Source organism: Gadus morhua, chromosome 16 (assembly GCF_902167405.1).
Source record: "Gadus morhua chromosome 16, gadMor3.0, whole genome shotgun sequence".
Classification (NCBI taxonomy): domain Eukaryota; kingdom Metazoa; phylum Chordata; class Actinopteri; order Gadiformes; family Gadidae; genus Gadus; species Gadus morhua.
In genome coordinates this window covers 19,950,663-19,977,247 of record NC_044063.1, presented here as the reverse complement: position 1 = coordinate 19,977,247, position 26,585 = coordinate 19,950,663, and the positions used below count along the sequence as shown (strand labels likewise).

The 26,585-nt window shown below is 42.3% G+C and overlaps 1 protein-coding gene across 2 annotated transcripts; it reads right to left on the bottom strand.

The window, feature by feature from the left end:
* Positions 1 to 2,458: 2,458 nt before the first annotated feature.
* On the bottom strand, positions 2,459 to 26,547 carry sacs (sacsin molecular chaperone). 2 transcript variants are annotated; one of them, XM_030381339.1, is made up of 12 exons: positions 26,480 to 26,547; positions 26,244 to 26,358; positions 24,976 to 25,088; positions 23,885 to 24,035; positions 20,318 to 20,408; positions 20,143 to 20,228; positions 19,669 to 19,780; positions 19,428 to 19,574; positions 17,708 to 19,190; positions 17,279 to 17,370; positions 16,698 to 16,724; positions 2,459 to 15,371 (listed from the first exon to the last, which is right to left on the bottom strand). In XM_030381339.1, exons 3-12 carry the CDS (start codon positions 24,996 to 24,998, stop codon positions 3,829 to 3,831), a joined length of 13,755 nt encoding a protein of 4,584 aa, XP_030237199.1. In that variant the 5' UTR covers positions 24,999 to 25,088; positions 26,244 to 26,358; positions 26,480 to 26,547; the 3' UTR covers positions 2,459 to 3,828. The 2 variants fall into 2 exon arrangements, with proteins under 2 accessions (XP_030237199.1, XP_030237200.1); XM_030381340.1 differs by lacking the exon at positions 16,698 to 16,724.
* Between the last annotated feature and the right edge of the window lie 38 nt (positions 26,548 to 26,585).

Here is a 26,585-nt window from a genome sequence, read left to right as displayed (position 1 = left end):
CTTGCATATATACATACAAATTAGCAGCTGTGATGTTAAGTTCAGAGTTGCCATATTTTCTAGTATTGAGACCAGCAGACAACCTATATGTGCACAGTACTGAATCAATTCAGAAAAATAACTGCATTGATACTGTTGACTGTCCTTGCCACCATTCAATGTACTACTTCCAAGCAGTTCAAATCAAGCTTCAAATAGGTACAATAACCCTGTTACAATCTGACCCTATTGTGTGCTTGTGCGTATGCATGTGTGTGTGTGTGTGTGTCTGTGTGTGTGTGTGTGTGTGTGTGTGTGTGTGTGTGTGTGTGTGTGTGTGTGTGTGTGTGTGTGTGTGTGTGAGAGTGTGTGTGTGTTTCTGTGTGTCTGTCTGTTCGCCCTTAATTATTGATCTATTTCATCATGTCACAAGTTCTATGAGCCATGGGATCTTTAAAATGAACATTAAGTCGGCAAACCGGTTTGCCTGTGTACAAGGAATAACATTGTTATATTTCATGTACTATTTACTTTTCTTTATTCATTTTTTTGCCCCCCCCCATGCGTGATTAACAGACGTTTATATAATATGTTTAAGTCAGTAAATCCATCTCCAAATACAGCACATGGTTTGGAAATAATCGGATTCCTTATGATTGTAACCCTGGAAATCAATCACCGAAAGGAGCTTTCAATCATGGTACCTAAATTTCTCGCCCTTTTCTATTTTAATTTACTTTCTTAATGCTTGAAATTATTGCAGTCCGTTTCTAAAAAATATATATGTAATAAAGGTAAATGAGAAAATGTTAATAACTTGAAATAAAGTTGTTTGAATTCAATGTTCTGTATTTGAATGTCAATTAAGATGTTGAGGGAAGACATTTTTTGGGGGCCAGCTTGGGGCACACGGATCCTTAACGGTAGGCTGTTGTGTTTATAAGCCATGTAACAGTCAAATAAAATCTTATGGTTACATTGTATTTGGGGAGGATTTTGTTCGTGTTGAGATTTGACAGTGATTTCCAATAGATCTTCTAACGTTCTTCTAACGACAGGCGTTCTTACAGAGAGGAAATACCCACAAATACACCACACTGCCGTTGAGTCACAACTATCTCAAGTCTTACGATAGCGTTTGACTTCCTTGGTGATGCTGCAGTTCAACCTTTTCCCACAAGGTGTCAGAAGAGACCAAGAGTTATTCCTAACGCGCTAGGTAGCCTATGTGTCAGACGAGCATGTTATCCTCTTCATGACGATGCTATTGTTCTCACTTTAATCCATTTTCAAACAAATCAAAGGCATTCTTGTGTGGTAATCAATGTTACTACACATAATATCATGTTTTATGTCATTACGTTATGGAACCTGTAACTAGTGCCACAACTTGTAGTGTAATATGGAAATATTGTTACACGTGTGTAATAATAAAAGTTAACCTGACATGAGAAACCTTGTTACCTACATGTAACAGTTGAATATCGTTACATAGCTTGGTTGTGTTGCATATCTGTTACAACTCGTGTGACATAACAAAATCATTCATGAAAGAGGGAACCTTTAGTACATTGGCCTATATCGTTTACGTAAACAAGTTAATACACAGCTGAAGACATGTGACCTCATAATTGCATTTAAAGTGTCATTCCGGCGTGAGTTGAACTCAGGGTCTTTTCCGGCATGAGAACCCGTAAAATTAGCCCTCCAGACACTTTTTTTCATTGATAATGGAGTATATAGCTTGCCCAAAGTTGCCCGGAGCAATGTAACAGCCCAAATGGCTTCCATGCTATTGGCTAGGGGCACAGCGAACACGTCTTTTTTAATGAACTCCCGGTACGCTAACTAAGTTGTTGATGCTTTTTTTATGTGTAGGGACCCTAATCATGCTACTGCAGAGGTTTGGTGCTACTTTCAGCAATAGCCGATCGAAAATGCCGATTTGGAAGCGTTCGCTGTGCCCCTAGCCAATAACATGGAAGCCATTTGGGCTTTTACATTGCTCAGGGCAACTTTGGGCAAGCTCTATTCTCGATTATTAATAAAAAGAAGTGTCTGAAGGGCATATTTTATTGGATTCATGCCGAAAAAGACCCTGGGTTAAATTTTCACCGAAATTACACTTTAAACTACATATCAACTACATATCAACTGCATATCTGAGGGAAAGCTCACTTAAGTGTAACACGACGCCACCATGTGGAATTAGCCAACCGTGCCCCTCCATTTAAATCCAGATAGAAATTGGTCATTAGCGTGTTAATACATAGGTAGTTACAATAATGGCCTCATTATTCCATTGCAGATTGTATGTTATGTCATTAATTAATTCGCTGGAAAAATAAAATATTCTTAGGGATACATTTTTTTTTTTGTTTCAAGAACCATAAGCTCCCCCACTTTGCAACTATTTTTTAGTCTTGTGTAAAAGGTAACTTTTCTCGGTTTCCCTCACCCTGAGAGATCACTGAGACAGTTGAATGAAGGAGGATTTATTAATTATGGCACAGTGTAAATCAGCAAATGACATACAATGTTTTCCATTGCTTATTTTAGTTTAACGGGTCTTCAAGGATACTTCCTTGAGAGTTCATTCACATCAGAGTAGTTGTATTTATTGAGACCACAAGCACAGCATTTTCAGAAATGATTTGAGTTGCCACAGGTTTTTGTAGCCTTGAAAAACATCAATAGTAAAACAGTAAAAAATTAATTTTACAATTTCATGAGGATTGAAGTCATTAAAGGCCCGACAACAGAAATATACGAGAAAATTATTATGTGTTGGCAAAACTAAACCAATGAATGTACCCAAAAGTCATTGCACCAGTGGAAATTTCAATCTTACGTGCATGTATCGTAATATTCAGCTGTTGTACAGCTATTCTATGTTTTTTTTCTGGCCACACAATTGGTATTTACTGGGGGTCGCTAATACAAAATCTGACTTCTCTCTGACTTCTCTAAACTATGGGGGAAAACATAATAACACAATGGCATCCTTGGGGGAGAACAGTTCTTCGACCATGGATGAAATAATACATGTATTATAAATACAGCTCAATATATGATCCTCTAACATAACAAACAATTTGGACTTGATGAAAAGGCAACTTTTTGCAGTTGAATTCTCGCTGGTTGCCAGGGTGATACAAATGCTAAACAGGGCTAGTAAAAGTGCTTTGTCAATTAACAAGCAGTAGGCTATGTTACAGAAAACATTTACAATGTTTACAGTGATGATAGGAAATCAACCATCAAAATATTAAATAATTAAAAGGTAAATATACAAACAAGTGTTTTGACATTTACACGATCCTAACCCTTATAGTGGCAATTCTTGATCTTTATAGAGAAGCAATAGCTTTGTCGCATTTTCTTTTTACAACCGTAAATAGAGTCAAGGGTCATCTGGGAGGTAAAATATACTTTTATAAAAACTAAAGTACAAAAAAAGCAGCAAAATGCCCTCAAACTGAGATCAAAGATATCCGACATTGGGACTTTGGTAAACAAATATATTGCTCAGCACAGGTATATGTACAGCATTTGCAGATTGCAGGTTTATAAATTCACAGACTACAGCAACACATAACATGAGACGGCTTCTTCATATGATTTCAGCAGCCATACATTTATACATTGTGCATAGGCCCCAACCTTATCGCCGTTCAGCCACTGCATATGTATCTTAAGCTGCCAGCTGGGATACTTGAATTTGCCTCAAAATAAAGAAGGTACTCTGTATTGTACACAATCTCTGATCTACCCTTTACGAGAGGTTAAATGCATAATGCCTCCATAACTTTCCATCCCTGTATTTTTAACAGCGGTATAGCGCCCACTTTATATTTTTTGCTGGACAAAAGTTTCAAGTTTAATGATAATCCGTGCAGTGCACTCCATCACTCTCATTGCTACCTCCGAGGTGAATCTGTCGTTGGGAATCTGTGGGAAGGGCAGCAGGTCGGGATAGCGGGTTCTGAGACTGTCTACACCATATCCCTCAAGGATTTGAACATCGTTGGTAAGACCAGTTAAGTTGGGGTTGTACTCTTCCACCTTCTGTGCCAGAGAGGTTGGTTTCACATCTTTGTCTGACTTTCCTCTAACCGCATAGTCAGCTGCTATCAGTGCTAGTTTTGTAGCCAGGTAGCATTTGAAGCACACCCACTCATTGGCGTTCTTATGAAGGTCATTCCTGGCTGCGGAAAAGTTTGCCCTTGCTTGCCTCAGCCACCTGCGGGCTTCTACAGGGTTTCCGACTGACTTGAATGTTGGGGGCACAAAGAAGCGATTTGAATGCGATGAACCTGCGAAGCTGGTTGGATAATGATCTCTGAATTGTTGCCTCTCTGACTTATGGCTGCCTGCCTCCTGGTTCCATGAGGTGTAGAATCTTTGGAACGAGAACTTTTCTGACTGGAAGCGTGTAGACGAGGTAGAGAAGGGCCTCCTGGAGGTCCTTTCTGTGTTTTGCTGATCACTTAAAGATTGCTTTTCCATCCTGGTGATCTCGCTCTGTAAGTGCTTGAACACCTCTGTGGCGATGTCAAGATTCTCTGCGTTTTTGTCTGGATGCCACTTGAGATACAATCGTCTTATCATTTTCTTCCTTTCCGTCTCCGGAAGCTTCCAAGCTTGCTCCACTACTAAGGTCACTTCTTTCAGAATTTCAGGCAACGTGTGAATCTTGATCTTTTTAGGGGAATGCTTTTGCGCACTGGGTCTCTGATTTTCCTTTCCAGGAAACAGAGGTGGTGTCATTCGGGGACTCGCTGATCGACTTGGGCTTGTTGGAGTTGACGGAGCACCGCTGTCTTTTACCTGAGAACTGTCATCGTGTCTGGAGAATTTGTACAAGTCGAGGGAACTCACAACTTTGTACTCGCTATAGCCAATGTCAATCTGGAAACATTTCGAGCTATCATCTTCACCCTTTTCCACTTCTTGAACAATGATGGCATACGTGTATGTTGGCTGGTAGGACCCATAGATGTCTCCCCCCTCGGAGTCTACCAAGTACCCTACATACTCCCCTGGATAAAACACATTCATGGGGTCCATCAGGAGTATGTGATGTATCTCAGCTGGTATGGGTGTTCCAGGGAGGGGCAGCTCCAGTTTGGAGGGTTCTGTTGAATCATACTTTACACCAAGATTATCCAACTTCTCTGTGATTCTATAAATGTCGTTGCAACCTAGCATTGCGATCAGATAAGACGTGTCGGATATCAAATTGTCTGTGGCTGATTTCAGTGTCATGGCCAATGCCAAGAGAAAATTGATGTCCTTACTGTCTGAGTGTTGGATATAGAGGTGGATGACAGATGTCCCGTATCTCTTCAGAAATGCGAGCGTTTCACTGCGGCTGTGTGGAATGGGGCTGCATCCTTTGACTCGTAATGTTGTTTGGAGTTTCTCAAAACACGAGACCTTCAGTCCCTCGCAAAGTGCTTTACAGAGGCGTATGGCTTTTTCCTCATTCACAAGGAATGTATTGTCGTTCTCATGTTTCATGATTCTGATGAGTCCCGTAATGAACTGCTCTGAGGACAGTAATAGCTGTAGGCGACCTTGGAGAGAACAGAGGGCTCCAAATTGGCACATTTTAGGAGAATCTTCGTCTAATTGCTCTTCGAGGATGCTGCTTAGAAGTCTAGGCCTCAACTTCTGCGGGAGTAGCATGATCAGCTTTGTATGGAAAGAATGATCTTTGCCTAGATAGCATTGGCTCATATCTACGAGCATTTGAACACCAACATTACCCTGGATTCTGCTCTTGTAGTGTGGAGCATCATCAAATACTAAACTATTTGATTTTGCTAGTCTGCCGTCATGGCTTGGCAGATAAAAAGTAATGTCTTTGAGACTGTCCAGATCCTTGCGAATTTCCACTGGATCATTTTGGAGAGTTTTGAACAGTCCAGAGACAGCCCTTTTCACAGTTCTCATCTCATTGGGATCAAGCTGCTTGCCCTCAGAATTTCTATGAATGCGGCACAATACTTCAACATACTGTTTGGTTGATACAATATCTTCTGTGCCCAGAAGCTTGAACAGCTGATGAAAGGTGCCAAGCTCTAATGGTAGTTTGTATAAGTAGGGCTTGAAGTCAGATTCATTGTCCAGATTGATGACAACCTCCTCAGGTTTCAGTAGTTTCCAACCATCTTCAACCATAACAAACGACACCCCACGAAGCTGGTATCGGAAGTCTCGCTTGTCACCGCTTAGAAATTCATAGGTGGACCGTAAAACTTTGTTCCTTGTTTTCACCATGTCATCATCTGGATTGGAAATGTTGCAGATGTTCTTGCAGTTGCATATGACCTTGTCCAATGGTGGATCCAAGTTCACATTTAACATGGTAAGTACTTGGTCAAGTTGTTCTTGTCCAGTGAGTGTGCTGCCATCCTGGTCCTTTATGCTTGATGGTGTGGCCTTTTCTGGTAGAATTGGACAAGATGTCCAGAGCAAATGGATAACATCCGTTTGTTTGAATTTGGGATTCAATTGAGATCCACTGAATCGAATCAGAGGAAGCATGCCACTCATGTCTTGGTATTGTGAATGAAGAAAAATAAGTTCTGCAGGAGCTCTTTCAGAACACAAAAACTGAATCATCGACAGCTCTTTGAGGAAAGAACCAGCAAACAGATCTGTCCTGTCGTTGAAAATGTGATTCAGGAGAGCATCGACAATGACTTGCACCTTCTCTTTGGTCCAATTTTCTGTTTGTGCTTTGATGCTGACTTCTTTTGCAAACTGGAGAACTTGTTGCTGAGAAACAACATGCTTGAGTCCTATGTTTCTGAGAAATGTGATCCATGATGTGACAAATGTTGTCACATTTTTGGGCTTTGTTATTTGCTCAACCTTCCTGAAGAAGTCGTTAGGGATGAACGACTTGGTAGGGAGCATTACTTCAAACACGTGGATCGTCTTGTCATAAAATGTTTTGGTGGTCTTGAGTCTGTTTGTGTAGTCATAGATGAAAGCAAGTCCCTCTAGCTTGTCATAAAGCTGATCTTTGATTCCACATGATTCCTCCATTGACATGAGTCTCTCCTTCAAATAAACAATGTGTTCGATTTTTGCCTCATATGTAAGACTTTCAAACTTCGGCAGGAGATGTTTGAGGTAAACCTCCAGATCATCAATTGGGATACATCCAAGGAAACTGTACAGCTCCTTCAATTGTGGATTGTCTGCAAGAAAGGCGCATGCTGTTGTGTGAGCCCATTTATCCATGTCTGCGGTTGGTATGTTTTTTCCTAAAACATAGCAAGACCCATAGTTTGCGATGCTTATGTGTCTCCCACTGACTGATTTGAAACATGGAAGGAGTTTAAGGCTTTGTACATCCTCCGGTGTGAGGTTAGCCAGGTTGCAATTAAAATACAACAGAAGAGCCTCAAAGTCCTTGTCATTCAGGCTGGCCGGTTTGAATGCTGACGTCTGAATCATGTATTCTACAGCTTTTAGAATGCTTGGTGGGTTATCAATGCTTGCTGTGTGCTTTGCCAGAAAAGGCATCATTGGGTTCTCTTTGACACAGATTTTGTTCACTGCAAGCTGAATGCAGCCTCCTTTCATTAATGTATGAAAGGCTTTGTCATTTTGGCCATGTGGAAAAATGGCGACATTTATCAAACTCAGGGGCAATAGCACATCGTGCTCTGGAATGACAAGTTTGTCTCTTGCCATGAATTTGATGCCAGGCAACAGTGCCCAGTCTTTTAGTATTTCAAGAACATTGTCGAAACTAGGTTTGCTATCAGCCTGTTCCTCCTTAACAGCAATGTTTTCACTAATGAAGTGCCATGCACTTTTTAGCCAAGATTCACTTGCAAATCCATCTCTCCACTTCACAGGGATCCGTGTGCGATACTCTCTTGGAAGTACAGAGCAGAGTAGGTCACACAAACTACTGATATCAAAGGGCTTTGCCACACCAGCTTTCAACAAGAGGTCACTATACTTGATGTACAATGTGTTCATGAACATTTCTTTCCTTGATGAAATCAGCTCATGATGTCCTGTCAAGAACTTTGGTCTCTTGGAGTCAAACACCTGAAGCATGTTGTCCATAGTTAACAAAAGAGGCAATCCCTGGATTTGGATTCCGTCCACCTCTATCTCTTTGAAGCAGTAGTCCACAAGAAGTTTTAAACTGTGGAAAAGCTTGTAGTTGGACTGCTGGAGTCGACATGGGAGTTTCCCAATTTGGCACGATGAGTCTGGCGATGAGAATGTGTGGAGAAAGTTCCGGACATCCTCTGGAGTCACATAACTCACTGGAATTCCTGCATCTTCCAAACAAAGGTAAAGATCTGAAGTCTCATCACAACTGTGGACCAGGTGAAAGCCAATGTCTAGGAGTAATGTCTTCAGTCGATACACATTTTCAGCAACAGATTTCCTTGTAGAGATGTTGTACTCTGTAGTTTTCATGTGGTGAAGCTCATCCTGGAGCAAGTTGTCAAAATAGGCCCTGCCTTTGTTTGCAATGGACATGTTTACCCATGAGATGTAAATCACTGAGTGCATATCAGAATTGTCCATATGTGGGGTTCTGACCACAGGAAGCAGACGTTTCAGGTCAGCATGAATGCAGTTGTAGAGTGCTTTGACCAAACAATACCAATCTGGCTGTATGTCTACTCTGTTGACAGGAAAGAAGTACATGAATTTGCGCAATGTTTCTTTTACAACATGAATTGGTGTTGCTTGAATGACAGTCATGGTGGGGTCAGGACCTGGGAAGTATCTGCGCTTTAGCTGGACCAACAGTTCCACAAAGGCAGGTGCAATCAGGGATGTCATCAGGTTGCAGTTCCAGTCACTTCTTACTCCTACTCCATTGTCATCTCTCCATAGGTTTCTTCTCGCAGAGTCTAACGCAAAATGGCCATTGACGTGAAACGGTAATCCAGTCTCTAGTGAGAGCGGTAGAAAGCAGAAAGCTCTGTGGGGTTTTTTGTAGTTGTGGCTCACACATGCAGCTACACCTCCACGGGGAAATAGTGTTACGTCTTCATTTTTGTGGGCTGAGATGACACTTTTTGAGACCTTTTCCATGTTTGGGAACCCAGAGCGATTGCAGATCATCCATGTTGTCAAATTCCCTTCAGTGTCCTCTATATCCATTGTGTAGGTGATCTGTTGTACTGGAATAGCAGGAAGAGGCTTCTTTTTTGTCACACTGTCAACGACAGAGGCATGAAACTGTTTGCGTTTTAGGCGATCGCCGTCTGTTATTTTAGCTGCAACTGAGTATAAAACTTTGAGGTCACCCGTTGAATTTTGGATTTCACAGATCGATATTTTCTCCATGTGGTTCAGAAACATCAGAAGCTCGGCACCGTCGCTTTTCAGTTTGTCCAAAAGGTTTTGCACCATTCTGTCAGACGCAGGAACAGAGCTGATCTCAGATGACTTTGCCATCTCTTTTGAGCGTATGGGGAAGCGGAACATTGTGCTGCGTTCCAACTTAAAATGGTCTCCAAGGTAAAGACCAAGGACGTCTGAAAATTGAGATCTGAAGTCGGAGTCCAAATCCCTGAACATTCTTCCAGGACTTGCAGATGTTGCTCCAGGTGCAAATTGTGCATGTGGATCAAAGATACAGAGAATATCATTGTTTGAGATGAAGGAGGGGCAGTCTGTGATATGATAGACAGAATTGAATCCTATTCCATACTGTCCAGTTTTACCTGGATTGGCCTCTTTTGTTCCTCTTCCAAGGTTCTGTATACCTCTGACATCATCCTCTGTGAAAGGTTGATTGTTGAATACACAGAGTGATGGGCCTTGCATTGGCACCCACTTGTCGTCAAAGATTCTATCTGTTGGGTGGGTTCTTGGATCAAAGATGAAGTAAATCTCAGTTGCTTTTGCATCATCTGCATTTTGCAAAAGTTCTTTGAGCATTTCCTTCTCTGATGGATAAGCATTGAGTATACTTTTAATCCTGGTTGTAAGCTTCTCTTTCTGTCCAAACTCACTCCCAAGTGCAGTGAAACAAACATTAGAGGCATACCTCTCCAACGCCTTGTGACGTTTGGGAACTGCTCCTAATTTCACAGCGACTTCTCTCGGAATATCTCCATGACAGTACTTCACAGTGGTGTCCCTGACTTTAATCCATGGACAGTCGTTATAGCACAGGGATTTGGATGTCTGTAGTGTCAGATTAGAGTCAGGTAGAAGAATCTGGCTGTAATTAGTTTGGCAGAATTCTTGGCTTTTGTCACGGATCCAACTCCAAATTCCTTCACTAATGATTCTGCGAGAGAGCTGAAAGTTTTCCTCACTGAGTGCCCTTCGTCCACATTCTTGCCTTACTAGTTCAAGGACGGCAGAGAAGTCCTCAACTGTGAAGTTTGAATGAACGCCAACATTTTCAAAGAGTTCACGACAGCTGTTCCTGTACTTGTTTGGAAGCTGATACAGATATGGAGCTGCATCAAAATTCAGAGAGAAGGCAACTTTGGAAGGATTAACATATGTGTTCTCCACCAGAATGGAATTGAATGTTTTGAGATCCTCCACTATTTGCTCCTTTGAATTTTCCTCCTGTAGCATCTCCTCGTGTAGGTACTTGTAACAGGCATTGGTTATGTTTTCCTGATACAGAGTGACACCATCAAATGACTTTGATAGTTCTTTCAGTTGACTGACAACTAGGGCCACGGTGGGCTTTCTGATCAATCCAAGAAAGTCTTTCACAGCCAAGGAGATTGGGCCACATCCTTTGAAAGATGGCGAGCTTTCATTAAGGATTGGCTTCATGAGACATACTGTGTCCTGATGTTCAGTAGTGAAGAGATCTCTAGCACAGAACATAGTTGTTGAGGAGAAGTTATTCCCATGCCATGGTAGTGAAAACCCTGCAGGTCTTGAAAGGAATGGAAGGAATGTTATGCCCTGAAGCTTTTCTGAAAGTTCAGCTGCTCTTGGGTCTTTCATCTTCATCTTCTCATCTATGAGACTCAGGAGTATACTGCTTCGGAAGCATGCAGCAACATGGTCATTTTCGTTGAGATCAGTCACAGACTCTGCACGTTCAACCAAGTCTTCCCATGAGAGATCATCCTTCACCATGCCCAGTTGCACTAGCTTAACTAAACACACTGGGTTCAGGTAGTCATTTGAAGTTCCTCCAGGAAACCTTCCATCACTTTTATTGTAAAGTTTAGCAACCCTTCCCTCTGGGTGGATGAGCCTTGAAGGCAAAACTAACTGTTCGGAGTCATCAGAGCACGGAATGCATGGAGTGACTTTGAGAATGGCTGCAAACTCATCCAGTTTTTCATTCAGTACATATTGCATTAGTGGATCTCTGAGCTCCTTTTCAATGTCTTGGATATTCGGAAAAAATACCTCAGGGAAGAACTGCTTCTCTGTGAGGGTGTTTTCCATCAACTTTCCTTTGCACCCTGCATCATCAAAACCCTCCTTCACCCAATCGGGCAATTCAACCGCACAGAGGTTTTGGGAGCCACTCATTTTGAGGTATTTGAAGAAGATCTTGAATGCAGCTGGTCCAATTTCTGGTCTGCAAAGTAATGTGTCATCAAGGAACCTGACGTATTGAATCGACACCCAGTTTTTTCCATCGGAAAACATCCTTGCAAGATCACTCTCACCTCCTTTGGCGATTTCCTGGTAGACCCCCTGACTGATTAGGGTGAAGTCATCATGCACAAGACTTGGATCAGGCCACGTTGCATAGTAATTGTAGTCAAGCAGTTCTCCGCTTTCTGCCATCGACCGTAGCATACTGAGTGATGCTAAGTATGCCTGGACAATCACATGCCTCATGAACACAGCATTCCAATGGCCTTTAGTGTCTGTCTTCCAGATCTCTTTGCGGTTCGAAGTCACAGCAAAGCAACCATTGATGTGGACTGGTAGGCCGGTCTTGATCCTCAGGGGTAGGTAGCAAAACACCTCCCCCACAGGGTTTGCGTGAATCTTGACTTTCCATTTCCGATTCTCCTCCTCGGAAAGTAGCACAGCCACCCCTCCGCAAGGAACGAGTCCGAGTCTTTTCCCACTCTCTCCCAGGGAAAACTTCAGTGCTTCAGTTGAATCCATGCATGAACAAATGAGCCAATTGGTGACGTCCACTGCCTTTTGGGGCATTTCATCTGTGAGTCTTCTGGTTTGGATTCCTTTGGCAGCCATCTCAAAGTACTGGTTTGGATCTTCCTCAGAGCCTCTGAAGAGCGGGGACTGGAGATCTACAATGCGCTTGAAGACATTGTGAAACTCCTCCACCATGATGCGTATGATGCACCCGGATTTGGGAACATCGGCAGGGACCCTGTTGGTGGCTGCTACCTTCTTCATCACTTTTGCAGCAGATTTCAAGATGCTCAGAGGTCCATATGAGGCTTTGCATGACCACACACTTTTGTTGATGCAGACCACATCTTGGGCCAAAGCAGGGTTTGGCTCTTCGTATTTCAGGTATTTCAATACCATTGTTCCAACATGCTGAGTGAACAAAATGAGACGGTGGCCGCATATGCTGAACTCATCAACAAGTGAATAGATGTCTGTGGTGTTGTAGTACATGGTGCTGATTTCACTTCCTGAAGCTTCCTGCTCTGTCCTGAATGGGAGCCTAAAGAGTGTCCCTTCGTATTTGTATGGAGATTCCTGCGCCAGTGGAAGTTGACAGTTGAATACATTGATGAATGGCTTGAATTGGTTTGGGAATTTTCTCAACCTTTTCTGTTGTTTACTCCAATTGATTTTGATCCCAGGATTTGACTTATCTGTAATGTGCTTGCTGATGTGGTTGATATTTGGATCAAACATGATCATGAATTCTCTGCTCATGATGATGGGGATATCAGTAATGTGATATACTGAATTGAAACCCAACCCAAATTTGCCCACTTTATCTGCTTCACATCTTTTCATTGAGCCACCCAACCTCGTTATGTTGAGGAAATCCGTATCAGAGAACACAGAATTGTTGAAGGACCACAAGGAGGGCCCGTGGCAAGCGATCATACCTGGGTCCAACAGGTTCTCTCGGATGTCAGTGTTCTTTCGCATGTCAATCAGGAAACTGCATTCTGTTGCATTTGCGTCATCAGCATTCTGGAGAAGCTCTTTGAAAATGTCTGCTACAGATGGGTATTCCTCAAGTATGTTTTTTATTCGCACCGTAAGGGGTTCACGCTGACCTGATTGCTCAAAGCCAAGGTTCTCTGGATTGATCAACCTTGTGCTCAGACATGGTACTTTTAACCACTCTGCCGTCTTCATGGGAATGTCATCATGCACTAATATGATAGGCTCTGATGCATCTTCAAGTAAGTCATTCAAATCATCCACTTTGATGTCACAGTAGGTGCATTCATGAATGGGCTTCATGGCCAGTTTACTTGGGTCCTTGTAACAAAGAATTGGCACATGCATGTCGATGCTGACCGGTATCTGATTGCTGTACAGCCACCTCAAAATGTTTATTAAAAGCAAAAGATCATGTTTGCTTTCTCCTTTGGTCATCTCTTCTTGGCACCTTTGTTGGACCGTGCGGATGACCTCAAACACATTGCTTGGCACAACCTCTTCAACTGAGCCACAGAACTTGAAGAGTTTGTGAAACTTCCTTATGGTCTTTGGTAATGAGTACAGGTAAGGCTGCAAATCCAGGTCAGGGATTGGCTTTAGGACTGTATGGCCAGGTGATGAGAAGGTTTTTCCTGTCCACACCCAATCAAAAGGCAATGATTTCATTGCTTCTCTCGCATCCTCAAGGTGAGCTTGCATGAAGCCGTAGATCTCAAACAGGATCTGTTGGAACTGATACCAATCCTCTGTTGTGAACGCTTGCGATTGATGCCAGTCATTCACAGCTTGTAGATGTTGTAGGACTTGGTCGACCTGAGGTTCTATGCATAGCTTCAGTGCTTTCTTCATACCTGCAGATGTGCGCTCAACATGTGCTACTGAAGATCCCACAAGAACTGCATGTGATATGTCACACATTTCAGATAGACGTCCAATATGACTTGTGTCTCCCATCCAAGCAAGAGATTTGGGGTAATTCAGTGGTCTTTCTTTGCAGACCGGAACCCATTTTAGCTTCAGCAATGTAGTCTGTGCTTCTGTAGACTTAACCAACTTAGTTTGTCTATTAAGTATTTGCAGAAGGGTTTGGGCTTTTTTCACAACAGAGTCCCACTCAGGTTCTTTGCCTCCCTGTAGCTCCTCTATCTTCTTTGCCACTTGGACAACATCTTTTTCAGTAAGCTGCACTTCATTTTTCAGTCCCAGCTGTCGGAGTGAATGGAGGATATCAGGTGAGGTTGTGAAGGTACTTGTGGGAAACCTGCTTTTTTCCTCCATGTAGAACAGATTCTGTAGAATCTCTAATTCAGGATCAAAGAGGTCTGTGGCCGAGATAGGTTTTCCCAGAGAAGAATGCATGAATTTTAGATTTGAGAGCCATCCAATCACAGAGGAGTTTTCATTTTTAAGAAAGGAAAGATGTTTAAGTGCCCAGAGCATGATTTTAGTAATTTCATCCTTAGAGTAGACTCCCTTCTCGATATCTTGAATAACAAGTCTGAAGAAATCACTTGTTTTCACTTGCTCTATTTTGGCCATCTTGACAAGGCGCATGGATGCCTCGTCATTGCAGCTCACAACATTTAGTGATAGCTTCACATCTGGTGGGTACTTGGCGGTGTGGTGTAAAGCCCTGGCTCCTCTCAGTGATGTAAATGTCGGGGTGCCTTTATCTGAGCAGGGCCCAACCTTCTCAAAAATGCTCAGTTCAATAAGCATGCACCTTTCCTTCTCAGTGATATCAGCAAGCCCTGCCAGAAATTCTCTAAGCGCAACCTTTTCCTTGACTGAGAAGGAAGAAACTTGGTTTGCCACTCGCTTCATTGAAGATCTATCCATAATTTGAAGCAGGTAACTGGGTTTTGATGGATGGATGTAATTCTTTAGGAGGGGGTGTTGCAAGCATGGGTCCATCTTTTTTACCACAACTGCCCCAAGCTTTTTCATGATTTCAAGAAGGCTTTCAGAATGCAGGGCCCCCTCCTCATCTGTGAGGATAATGGGGGATGGGATTTTCAGTCGCAGGAGCTCCACATTATCATTGCTTTCCTCCAGTGGCACATTTGGAATCAAAGGCATGTCTTCAAACATGCTTAGGTCATCAGAAAAATGAATGTACAGATGCTTCCAAACCAGTTTTAGCCAAGAAAACGAAGGATGCTTCTTCTCTGGGTTAGCTGGTTCCCAGTTAACCGCAAAGTCTCTGGTCGGCCATGTTCTTGACAGGATCTCCTTAAGGAGTCGAGCCGATCTTTCAGGAGTCAGCACTGCTACCTGAGTGCAGGCTCTTCCTGTTAAAAAATAAAACAAATGTTTTTTTTAAATAATACAATCTCTCTCAGCCAGATTCTTAACTCTATTATTGTAGCACACACAAAACAGTTATTATACACGTCTCATACGAATGCTGTTAGGCTTGTTGTTAATATTGTCACACTGGGGCTGTTAACACTCCATCTATTTGGTGAAGACCTATGTTAGAAGGTTGCCTGGATGTTAGAGAAAACCTGGTGTTAGCTTGGATGCTTTGACATTGACAACAACACTGATTTGACTCAAAGATTTATTGAAAAGTTAGTGTAATTTTTGTTTTAATGCTAATGCTATTAAAGAACATCAAATGAAAACTTAAGACTCTTCAACCTGGAGCCTATTTTCCGATCATTTTGGGTCCAAGGGACACATTTCTTTTGAGATTGGTCTGACCGACAACACTGCAGGCATTTTACTCGAAAACGATATGCCTTGAAATCTCTACGTCTTTTAAAAGTGCTTGTTTTTGTCACTGAAAGATTATATTATATCATTATGTGAGGATCCCTATAGAGAAATTATATTTTTCTTGAACTTTTGCTTGAACCCAGTCTGTTTCTTATGCGTCCAAACAAATCTCGCTCAAGTGGTCTCACTCTGAAACCTCGTTGTTGCAGGGTATTTCCCTATTGTCAATACAATTTAAACTCTCCTTCACACAAATCTTTTACAAAAAACTAAACCATGCTTTCCGTAGTGCAGCAACTCAATTTGTGAGACACGGTGGGACACAATAACAAACAAACCATGATCAAGATCAAGGTTAAGGAATACGTGTATTTCTTTGTCAGGATCCTTTCCATAATGATAGAAAATAATCTGTCTGCCAGTGGCAAAAACAATCGATTTTAGAGGATGAACATTGACAGGCACTACTGCCCATAGGACGATATTGCTGCCCATTTTCATAGATTACTTTTGCAGTATTCTCGCTCAATACTTCACCAATTTCCAAAAAAATTGGTCCTCATTTGTCGCTTCAACCCAAAAAGATCAGAAAATAGGTTTCAGGTTAAAAAATCCAAGGTTTTCTTTTACGTATGAAAACAAACATGAAAACAGGACATTTAGACCAAAAAAACAATGCAGTTTTCTTGTTCCATTGAATTTGAAAATCAAAATGAGGTAAGAATGCTGAGTTCCTTCATGTCAAACTACGGTTGTAAGTAAAAGTTACAATTAAGAATAGATTTTCTTTGCTTCTCCAATCAGTTTGTTTTGTTCTTTATGTGATTGCCATTGTGTCCATTTTTAAAACACTGCATTGTTTTTTCTTTAGACACTTTACACCTTGGAATACCTACCAGTACACCCCCAAAGATATTGTGACACTGTAATTCAAATAACATTATTTTAGTATTTTGGCACTTTATTAATAAAGATAATATAACTATAAATTAACCAAATTTTATTATCTGAATGAAGAATTGGTAATGATTTACGTATGCTATCAGTGAATATGTCGAGTATACTTTAACTAACAGCGTATATTATTAATGTTCCATCTTTATATTATTAAGTAAGTCGATACACACTAGGTGCAGCTCAAAACCTCCAGATAAATGTTTAATTTCCGCATATTTTGTCCCTTTGTCTCTGGCAGTATAGCCTCTTTGGCATTATTACAGATGAGTGAGGGCCTGAATGGGCCCATGATTTGCCAGCTGATCTACCGTGTGCCTTCACCATCTCAAACTTATTTACTTTTACAGAGAGATTTAACTTGTTTTGGCTCACTGCAGGAGAGTCAAGTGGAGTGTGGTTTTAAAAATGAAGGGTTTTAGAGGATTTATTTGTTTTCTTGTTTGGTCTGAAGTCCCTTTGGATCCACATTATCGAGGAGACCTATGTTATTATGATAGAGATGCGATATATTTAACATTACCTCTACTTTTGGCTGCGTTCTTCAGACTGTCCATTACTGAGGGACTAATGCTCGCCAAGATAAATCGGTTGTCCAGTCCTGGAAACAGAGCTCTGAAAATAAAGAACAAAAAACATATGCAATAATTTTAAGATATAAATTACATAACCAAATATATTACATGTTATGTTCCTTACATACAAACAATAACATTTCTTAAACAATGCTATTCTCAAAATACAGTTTTAGCCCCATCAGATGATATCAAGAACAGATAGGATCTGTTTGTTTTTCTTGACCATTTAATTTCTTATTTGAGGCAATATATTTTCTTTTGTTTAAATTACATAAATTCAGTCTGGTACAGAATATATTAACCAAGAATGTATCCCTAAATGTAGATAATTTTTTATTCAATTAATTTGACACAATATGTAATAACTTGTGTACCTGGGGTAGTCATCAGATGCAACATAAACTGCATCCTTTTCACTGATGGAGGAGGAAAACATCACAAACGTCTCATCTTGTAGTGGGAGTAGCTCCAGCCCAATGAGGTCCCCGTAGCAACTGTCACTCAGCACAAACTCCAGAAGCAGTAGCTTCTCCTGGGCTGGGCCTTTGTGTTTGGACTTCCGGATCACCTGCCTCACCAAGTGAGGGCTCACCTTCCTCACCTCGCTGGGACGAGACACATGTGTAGCCAACACTGCATCGATGGCAGCGGGCACCGCGGCCACCTGCATTCCCGTGCTCTGAAGGTAGCTGATCACCGCGTCCGAGACGTTGTTTCCTGAGTCCAGCTCCGAGAAGACAACCTCGTCTGCCCGTATCCAGCTCTGACTCAGGGAGTAGATGACCTGCTGCTGCAGCAGCTCCTGGAGCAAAGGCTGGAGGATGGGCTTCCAGCGGGCCTTGACTCGGTGGGGATCCGGCCAGGCTAGGTACGTCTCTTTAGGGGAGAGGGGAAAGTCTTGGTCTTTCTTTATCTGTACCCTTCTAATGACTTCCATGATGAGCGTGAAGTAAGCCCTGGGAATGATGTTCACGATGAGCAGCTCGTTCCACAGGGCTGCCGGGTCCCTCCACTGGTCCACCTCGCGCCACTTGATGCTCCGACGGTTGTCCGTGAGGCCGAAGAAGCCGCTGACGTGCACCGGCAGGCCGGTCACGCTCTCCTCCCCGGGGGGCAGAGGGAGGAAGCAGAAGGCTCGCCCTTCGAAACCGGAGGAGGCCCCTTCCTCTTCCTTGATTACGGTCAGAGGCAGCGCGATGCCGACGGCAGGGATGAACTTCAGGTCTTCTGCCAGAGAGTCCAGCTCCGTGGACATCCCTCGTCCCCCGACCCCGTTACAGACCAGCCAGGTGGTCCTCTGGGTCTCCTTGACCATCTCGTCCTGCGTTTCAATGTTCAGCTGGTACGTGGCACACGTGATGGTGGAGCTGGGCATCCCATTGCTGTAGCAGTCTATGGCCTGGCCCAGCGTCTTCAAGGAGTTTGGCTTCTCTGACTTATCATCCGCATTCTCCTTGGCGGTGACCTGAAATAGCATTCGCTCCGTGCCGTCTGACTCGCGGATGTGTAGAGACACCTTCTGGACACTCTTGAGGAAGAGCAGCACGGTGTCTGCGTCGGCTTTGAAGGAATCAAAGAGCTCAAGGATCTTCTCTTTGTTGTAGATGTTACTGCTGAGCTGCGAGGGTTTCATGCGAAGCGGGAAGCGGAAGAGTGTTCCGGGAAAGCTGCCGTCCTTGATGGCTTTCTCAGAGCTCCCGAATATTCCAAAGTAAGGTGCAAATTGGTCAGCGAGTTCGGTCACCTCTTTAATGTCTGTCTTTAGATTCCAGCACTGGCCTGACTCATGCACTCCGAACAGGGTCTGGTGTGGGTCCAACATGCCGATCTGTTCGCTACTGAAGATACTGGGAACATCTGAAAGATTGAGAGAAAATATAAAACAATACCATAGTACCATACCATGACCTTCCGTACATTTTCCATCTGAATTATTGTCTGTATTAATTAATATGGCATAATCTAATCATAACCAATGCCAGGTATGAAATTGGTTAATCTTCAGTTGCTACAGGTTGATATTGGAAACTAACTGAGAAGAAGGCATGTGAATGAACATTGGATCATACATTTACATGACTGTACAACTCTCACCTGTAATATGGTAGACGGAGTTGAAGCCAATGCCAAATCGGCCTACTTTCAATGGATCTTCTCTCTTCCTGCTTCTGGCAATCTCCTGAATTCCGTTCCAATCTTCTCCCGTAAACACTGCATCGTTGTACACATACAAAGCTGGGCCTGCAATTAATATAAAAGTGTAAGTACAAGCCACATTCTGAAAATATACATATTTTTTAAATGCATTTGTCATTATATGACACTGATAGCATACCTTGATATTGAGCCATATCAGGTGACCACAGTGATTCCACTCCATACTCTGTCTCATCAAACATGAACTTGACCTCTGTTGCTCCAGCATCCTCTGCATTCTGAATCAATTCCTAAGGAATTCAAAGAACAGCTTCACACCAGGCAGTTCATACCATGCTGAAATGGTAGCAATGGATTTGGTGAACTGATGATGTGTCTTCTGTGGTAGGCTCTGCTAATCTGGTAGGTAAGGATATTGTTATAATTATACGTGTTAACAAACCATTGTATGCAAGATGTGAACAAATAGACCTTTGCTCTAGGAAAATTAATTCCAACCAAAACAGCTGGTCAGAGTTGAACACCATGTGCTTGTTGTTTAAGGTTTTCATTTGACTTAGTGTTTAGAAAAATAACAACAATATAATAATTGGTTAATCTACATCATTTCCAAAACGATTAACTCAAAAATGATTTAGTGCTTCATACTCACTTTAAGAATCTGTCCACCTTCTGGATACCTTCTCAGGATGTCTTTCAAGAATTCCACCAGTGGGGGTGTTGTCTGGCCAAACCTCCCTGTAGAGAGAGCAAGCTTAGCAGGTTAGGCATCGCTCTGCAGCAAGTCATCTTTCTGAGCAGGACGACGTTCCGAGTGTGGTACGGACCTCCTCCCTTCAGACCCATTCCTTCTAGCGTGACGGAAACTTCTGGACTCCCAGGTAGCAGAAGGGTCCCAATCTGGATACCATCATCCAACTATAACAAGAGATGAGACCAAAAAAGAGGAGAAGGAGAGGGAAGAGAGAGGGAGAGGGGTAAACCTGTTTACAGATGGCATCTTTTATCACATCATATATACAATTACATACTTGGGGGATTGGATGTTTTATGAATAGAGTTTGCTAACATAACGTCCTATATCTATTTCCTGATTTATTTTTAAGGAGGGGAGCCCTCACCTTTCAGTCACCTGACTTGGAGAAAGGCTTGCCTTTTTGTTTTTGCTGAAATTAAAATTTGTCCTATCTTTGCAACAGAAATATTGCATGAAATTTTTAGAAGATTGGCATATTGAAGTATCCAACACATTACATTTCAGAAGATAAGCTTTTTTCTGCTGAAGTTATGAAATATCTAAAAATCTCTCCACCTATGTTAAAGCTTTCTGTTTGACTCTAAGTACTCCACTGACATATCTAGTTTCGTGGATAATGCGGCACCAACTCTGGAGGATCAGAATACAGTATATGGGAGCCCATGCTCTCAGTGGACGATCCACTGTATCAGGCTCTTCTGGACTCTGAACAGGAGGAACATAGAGACCAAAAACAATGCCTTCTACATCTTTCTGGATGTAAGCTTTTGAGGAAGTTAGTAAAATTGCCTCTTCCAACCCCTCATCAATTTGTAGTGGCCCAATGGCTCCTGCCCTACAAATCTGGCCAATAGGACCAACTTATCTAACTGGACTCAGAATTCCTCCAAACGTTAATTGAGTCTGAGGAGAACAAAGAGGTGGAGATGGATGCAACGCCAAAGGAGGCTACATCTGGTTGATTCATGGTGCAAGCAGAAACCGTACCGGCCTCCTACTGACCTATAAGATCACTGTTTATATGCTGCCAAAGTGGATTGACCCTAATAATAAATATAACACATCATAATTCGCACAAACACACACACACACACCATCCAAGCAAACCAAACTAACATAAAATGTAGACACAATGATACATAACGTTAAGTTTCTCTTATAGGGTCGATACAGTAGCATCATTAGACTGCACCAGCACCGGGCCTTGCTGCTGCTGCTGTTGTTGTTTTTGTTTTTGGCTCTCAGAAATTAAAGCCTCTCATCTGCACTGTCACCCTCTGCGCTCAGCACTTCTGCCAAGTGAACGCGCTGGCTGGCAGAATGGCCCATGCACAAAAGTTCCTCTCATCATCATAATGATTGTCATGCTTTTCAAATGAATGCCCACATGGCATTCAATAATTTGGGCAAAACAGATTTTATAACTTTAATTTGATTCGATTGAACATTAGTTTAACCATCAGTGGAACTTGATATGCATTCGCCTATCTGCAGAACTGATTGACATATGCAGATCCCATATGTTATACACATGTTTGACACTTTAAATCTTTTGTGTTTTGGGTTACGTCTGCGATTCAAATGTATACTGATTGTGAGGTGAGCATTTGTAATTTGTAAAAGATTGCGTTATGCAATCTGTCAGTGATAAATCAATATGACCTTTTCCCCATTAAGATATTAAGCATTTAAGATATCTTAAGAGCATGCTGCGACTCAGCTGTTGTTCTGTACAGTGAGGAATGTGTTTGAAACACAAGGGGAACAGATCAGCTCGTTACTGCAGTCCAGGGTCCACTAAAGCATCGCGTTGCGGGGCTAAGTACAGATGCTGGCACGCTGCCACCCTGCATTTGAAGTGCACTTCCATTCTTAAATAACATTTCTATGGGATTCACTGCAACACACAGACATCAATGCGGTGGTTTGTGGTTCATCTAGAACATGATTCTCTCCCTGTATTTCGAAAAAAGGACAGCACAGTGGCTGGGCTGTCCTTGTGTCCTGGTCTTTTTTAAGCGGGTGAATCACAAGGCTGGCTGTTGCAGTGGGTATTTTTCCCCCGGGGTCTAGGTCTGCTGCTATGTTCCTGTGAGCTTAGAGGATCATTCAGAAGCAATGTGTAGGCGTGGTGTGCTGCTAATTTTACAAACATGAGTTACGAAGGGCTTACGGCCCGCAGGGGCCACCTGTTCGTGTCCTTCAGCCTAGCCCAGAGAGACGGAGATCAGTCCATGTCCTATCAGGGCCATAACATAAACAACCACAAAATAGACAGCCTAGGCAACCACAGATCCACTCTATGGCTCTGACGGAGAAAAAACTTGAGAACAAGTTTTAAGCACAGTCAAGCAGATGAAGCAAAGGCTGGATTTAATTGTATAATACTTGTATTGCCGTTATAAGCCCAAAATAGAAAACCAAACATGTCATTTTTCAACAAGTATCGCTTCATGTAGCATTATTCCTCTTTGGAAGTTCCTCATTATAAGTTCTTAAAACATAATTAAGGTCTGTTTTTTGCCTCGGCCAGCAGATTAAATTGTGACAATAAACAGACATTGTTTGGTTTCCTGAACAGCTTGACAGCAAAACATACAGTGGAAATCTTTTTTCGATCGATAGTTAAGTAGACATAGACAGCATATACCCACAGACCGATAAAGAGTCAAACATGGTGTCTCGTTCCCAACATTTCCTTCAATATTGAATTAACCGTAATGAAGGGAGTGGAATGGGACACTAAAGATATTCAACAATCCGTGTCATGAGATCCATTTAAATATCTTGCCACAAAATGAAAACAACAACCCATAATGCGGCATTTAGCTTGGGATACAATTCCTTCAGTCTACACTATTGAATTCTAAAACCTAGAAATTGCGGTGGAGAAATGGAGCTATGGCATGACGTCAGTGCAGTATAGTTTAGCCAAGTTAAGCTATCCCAATACATACACGTGACCAAGCGATGAACCAAAGAGCACATTATGGAGGATAATAGTAGAAGACAAAAACTATGGAACTAGGAACTTAAACTGTCTAAAAATAGACGCTAATAAACTCAGTAGGAATGATTTTTTCCCCCAGAAGTTGGAATCTGATTTGTCCCAAAGACAGGGATTACAATGATGTTTAATACATTTCAATGAAATGCATTGCAAGGGGGAGACGGTTATGTTTTTTATTTACTTGTATCTGACGACAAGTTTGTTAATGTTGTCCTCTGCTCTGAACTTCAGTTGTGTCCTTTTTTGTGCAGAGTCTCTGAAAAGACACTTCGACTTTACAACGTACTAGAGACACCGGTCGCAAGGTGTGTGTAAACGTGTGGAGCTCCGTCCGGGCAGCTGTGGATTTTGATGTCCTGTGTCCGAGAGGGTTAAGCTTCTCACACACTTAGGAGTATCCTATAACACCTATAACGGTGTGGCACATTTATAGGCACACCATATCTTATATCGCTCATTATAACGTTCATACACAATGACAGCTCTAGCTTAAAAAACAAAAGTATCACAGGGTTGCCTTGCGTCGTAAGATCTCCCGGCCCAAAACGCCTTTTTTAAATGTACTTTTAATTCAAGCTGATAGGGGGGTTAAATGACACTTTAGTACACCCAATTCCTGCTTCTTACCGCTCTTCCGTTGTGAACCAGCCGCTGCTCTGTGACAGGCAGGTCGGTCTCCTCATAGAGGCGTTGCTTCACATCTCCCACAGATGTGGAGTGGGACAGGCAGTAGGACCTGCATCCCATGTACTCATGACGCACTGTCACCCTGGGCCACCTGGGAACACACACACGCGCAAAAAAAACCTCCCTTAAGAATTTTGAGATAAATGGTATCTAAAGCTACTGGGTTCTATCCGCTATGTCCATGACATATCTGGAGGGATTCTTGAGCAAATACCTAGCAAGCTTAAAGACTTGTATCTCAATTCACAGCACGTCGCTTTGGATGAAAAAGTCTGCAAAATGATACACTAGATCAAATAGAAGAAAAAAAGCTAGATCACATAGTAATGAATGAATATTGCTTATACCATTTACCTTGATTTATATAAATGAACAGTCAAATGAAGTACATCACCAGTATTGCTTACATTATATATTTTGGGTTAGGTTTGGATGCAGTTTTAAGAATGCACCTTAGGCGTATTAGTTGCATATATAGGCTATATAACCATGTATATAGCCCAATACATGTTTATGTATTGGGCTATATATTTTAGTTTTTTAATTAAGCATCTACCTCCAACACAACAATTGATTGCCATAGTATCCATCTCTTTCAATGGCTGTATCTGCTTCTACTTCCAGGAACACCCTTTATGCCTCAGATACTTTGTCAAGACCGTTAGAGTTGAAGAGTAATAACTTTAGGCAGTCCACCGCCCCAAAAGGCTCCACCACTGCATGGTAGGTGTGGATCTACGAAGAACCATATAGGCCTACATAGTGAATACAGTTCGCAAAACGGAAAACTGTTGTGCTGGCATGCTATAGACATATTATAGACATGCTATAGAAATATAGCCTTATTAAACTTTTTTTTTTTTTTCCACGACCTAGCCTACTAGCATCAACATTGCAATAGCATTACCCGCATACAGCAGGTGTCCGGATGGATGGAGAACTGTTTACCGTTCACGGTTAGACCGACCAAGCGTTTTACTTTGCTTATGATGCTTCCGTTGAGTCACCGTGGATCACAAGTCCTAACTCACCAGGGGTCCGGACAGCAGGCCATGTCTTAACTCTTCTCTATGTCCCCGGGTACCGCGTCATTGGACCGCTTCTGTCCTGCACCGAGCGCAGGCCAACTCCACCCAGAGAACCACTGTGGCGAATCAAAGAGTCGTCACGTTTCATTCAAACACTGCTGGTGCTGTCCTGGGAATGGATGAAAAGGGTAAACAACAAGCGTTGGAGTGTCTACTGCGCAGCACCGGTCGAGCCATAACTACTGCGTTAATACGCTGCTTGGCTTCATTCCTCTTGTTTTGTTCAGCCTCTTTAAGAGTGTTATCCCTTGTATCCAGCAGATAGCCGACCCGGCACACCAACACGGTCCTCCTACACGTTGAGCGTATTAGATTAGCCTCGCTATTATTGTGGTCGTTCACGTTTTTGAGAGAAAGAGTGACTTTATTGGCTTATTGTATTAATTCGATAAGGCAACGGTCTATGTCACTATGAACTACACTGCGAGATAGAGAGAGGGGCTCCTCGCTCACTGGTTGGGTGGACGATGCGAGGCTATGAACTCTGGGACTTGTAGTCCTAGAACCCATAATACGATTGGACGCATGTTGAGAAGTCTCATAGGCAACCCATTGCGCAAATCAGCTTCGTCCTTCAAAATCTACAACATTTCTAGAAATATCGCTGCAAAACTAATATTTTAGCCGTATACTCAAAAGGCTAATTCAGGTTTTTTTTCCAGCAGTTATCTGCAGCTCTAACCATTTTAACCTGTATTGAAGAAAGATGAATTGTGTGAACTTTACTGAGGGATGGTTTTCTTTGTTATCAAATATAATTGTCACAAAAAAAGTGTATGTTGAATATTAAGCCATGCCGTTCAATAGGTTTCCATTGCCATGTTATTGTATGTTTCATTGTGTTCTCTATATGGGCCTATGTAACATGAGAGCCTATGTGTGCGCACTCATCTGATCCAGATAGGCCAACTTTACACTACCAAGTAGAATGACATCATCATGTTAAAGTCAAGGACTTTTAGCAATGCACATCATACAACAGCACAATCAAGTCACCAAGTCCTCTAACGCTTACTAAACCAATTACTTTTCATAAGACCGTCAGCTGAGGACAAATCGGCAGGCTGCAATACACTGAGCTTCGCATCAACATTGCTGATGATGAGACACGATATCAAGGGTCATACACAATATAACAAAGTCAAAGCCTCGCAGGGCGTGCAAATTCGCCACAGACAAAGATGCCGCAGTGATCAGAGAAGTCTACTTACAGGGGGGGACCGCCGTCAGCATCCTCGCTCACGCACAGTGCGGCATCTCTGTTCTGTCCTCTTCCCGGAGAGACCCTCTCACACCCACCACCAAGTGCGTAGCTTCAATTGCACCCTGTCAGCAGAAAGCAGTGTCCTGTCCTCACATGACCGTAAACACAGTCGATATCATCATCACCATTATTATCATCATCATCATTATGAATCATACTTGATTATCTATTCATGAAACGCACCCCACAAATGAATTGTCCACGGGTGGTCCCTTAACGCTCTCCAACTCGGTGTGTGTGTGTGTGTCTGCTGCAGTTTCAGCAGGTTGAGGTTCACGGCTCTTAAAGC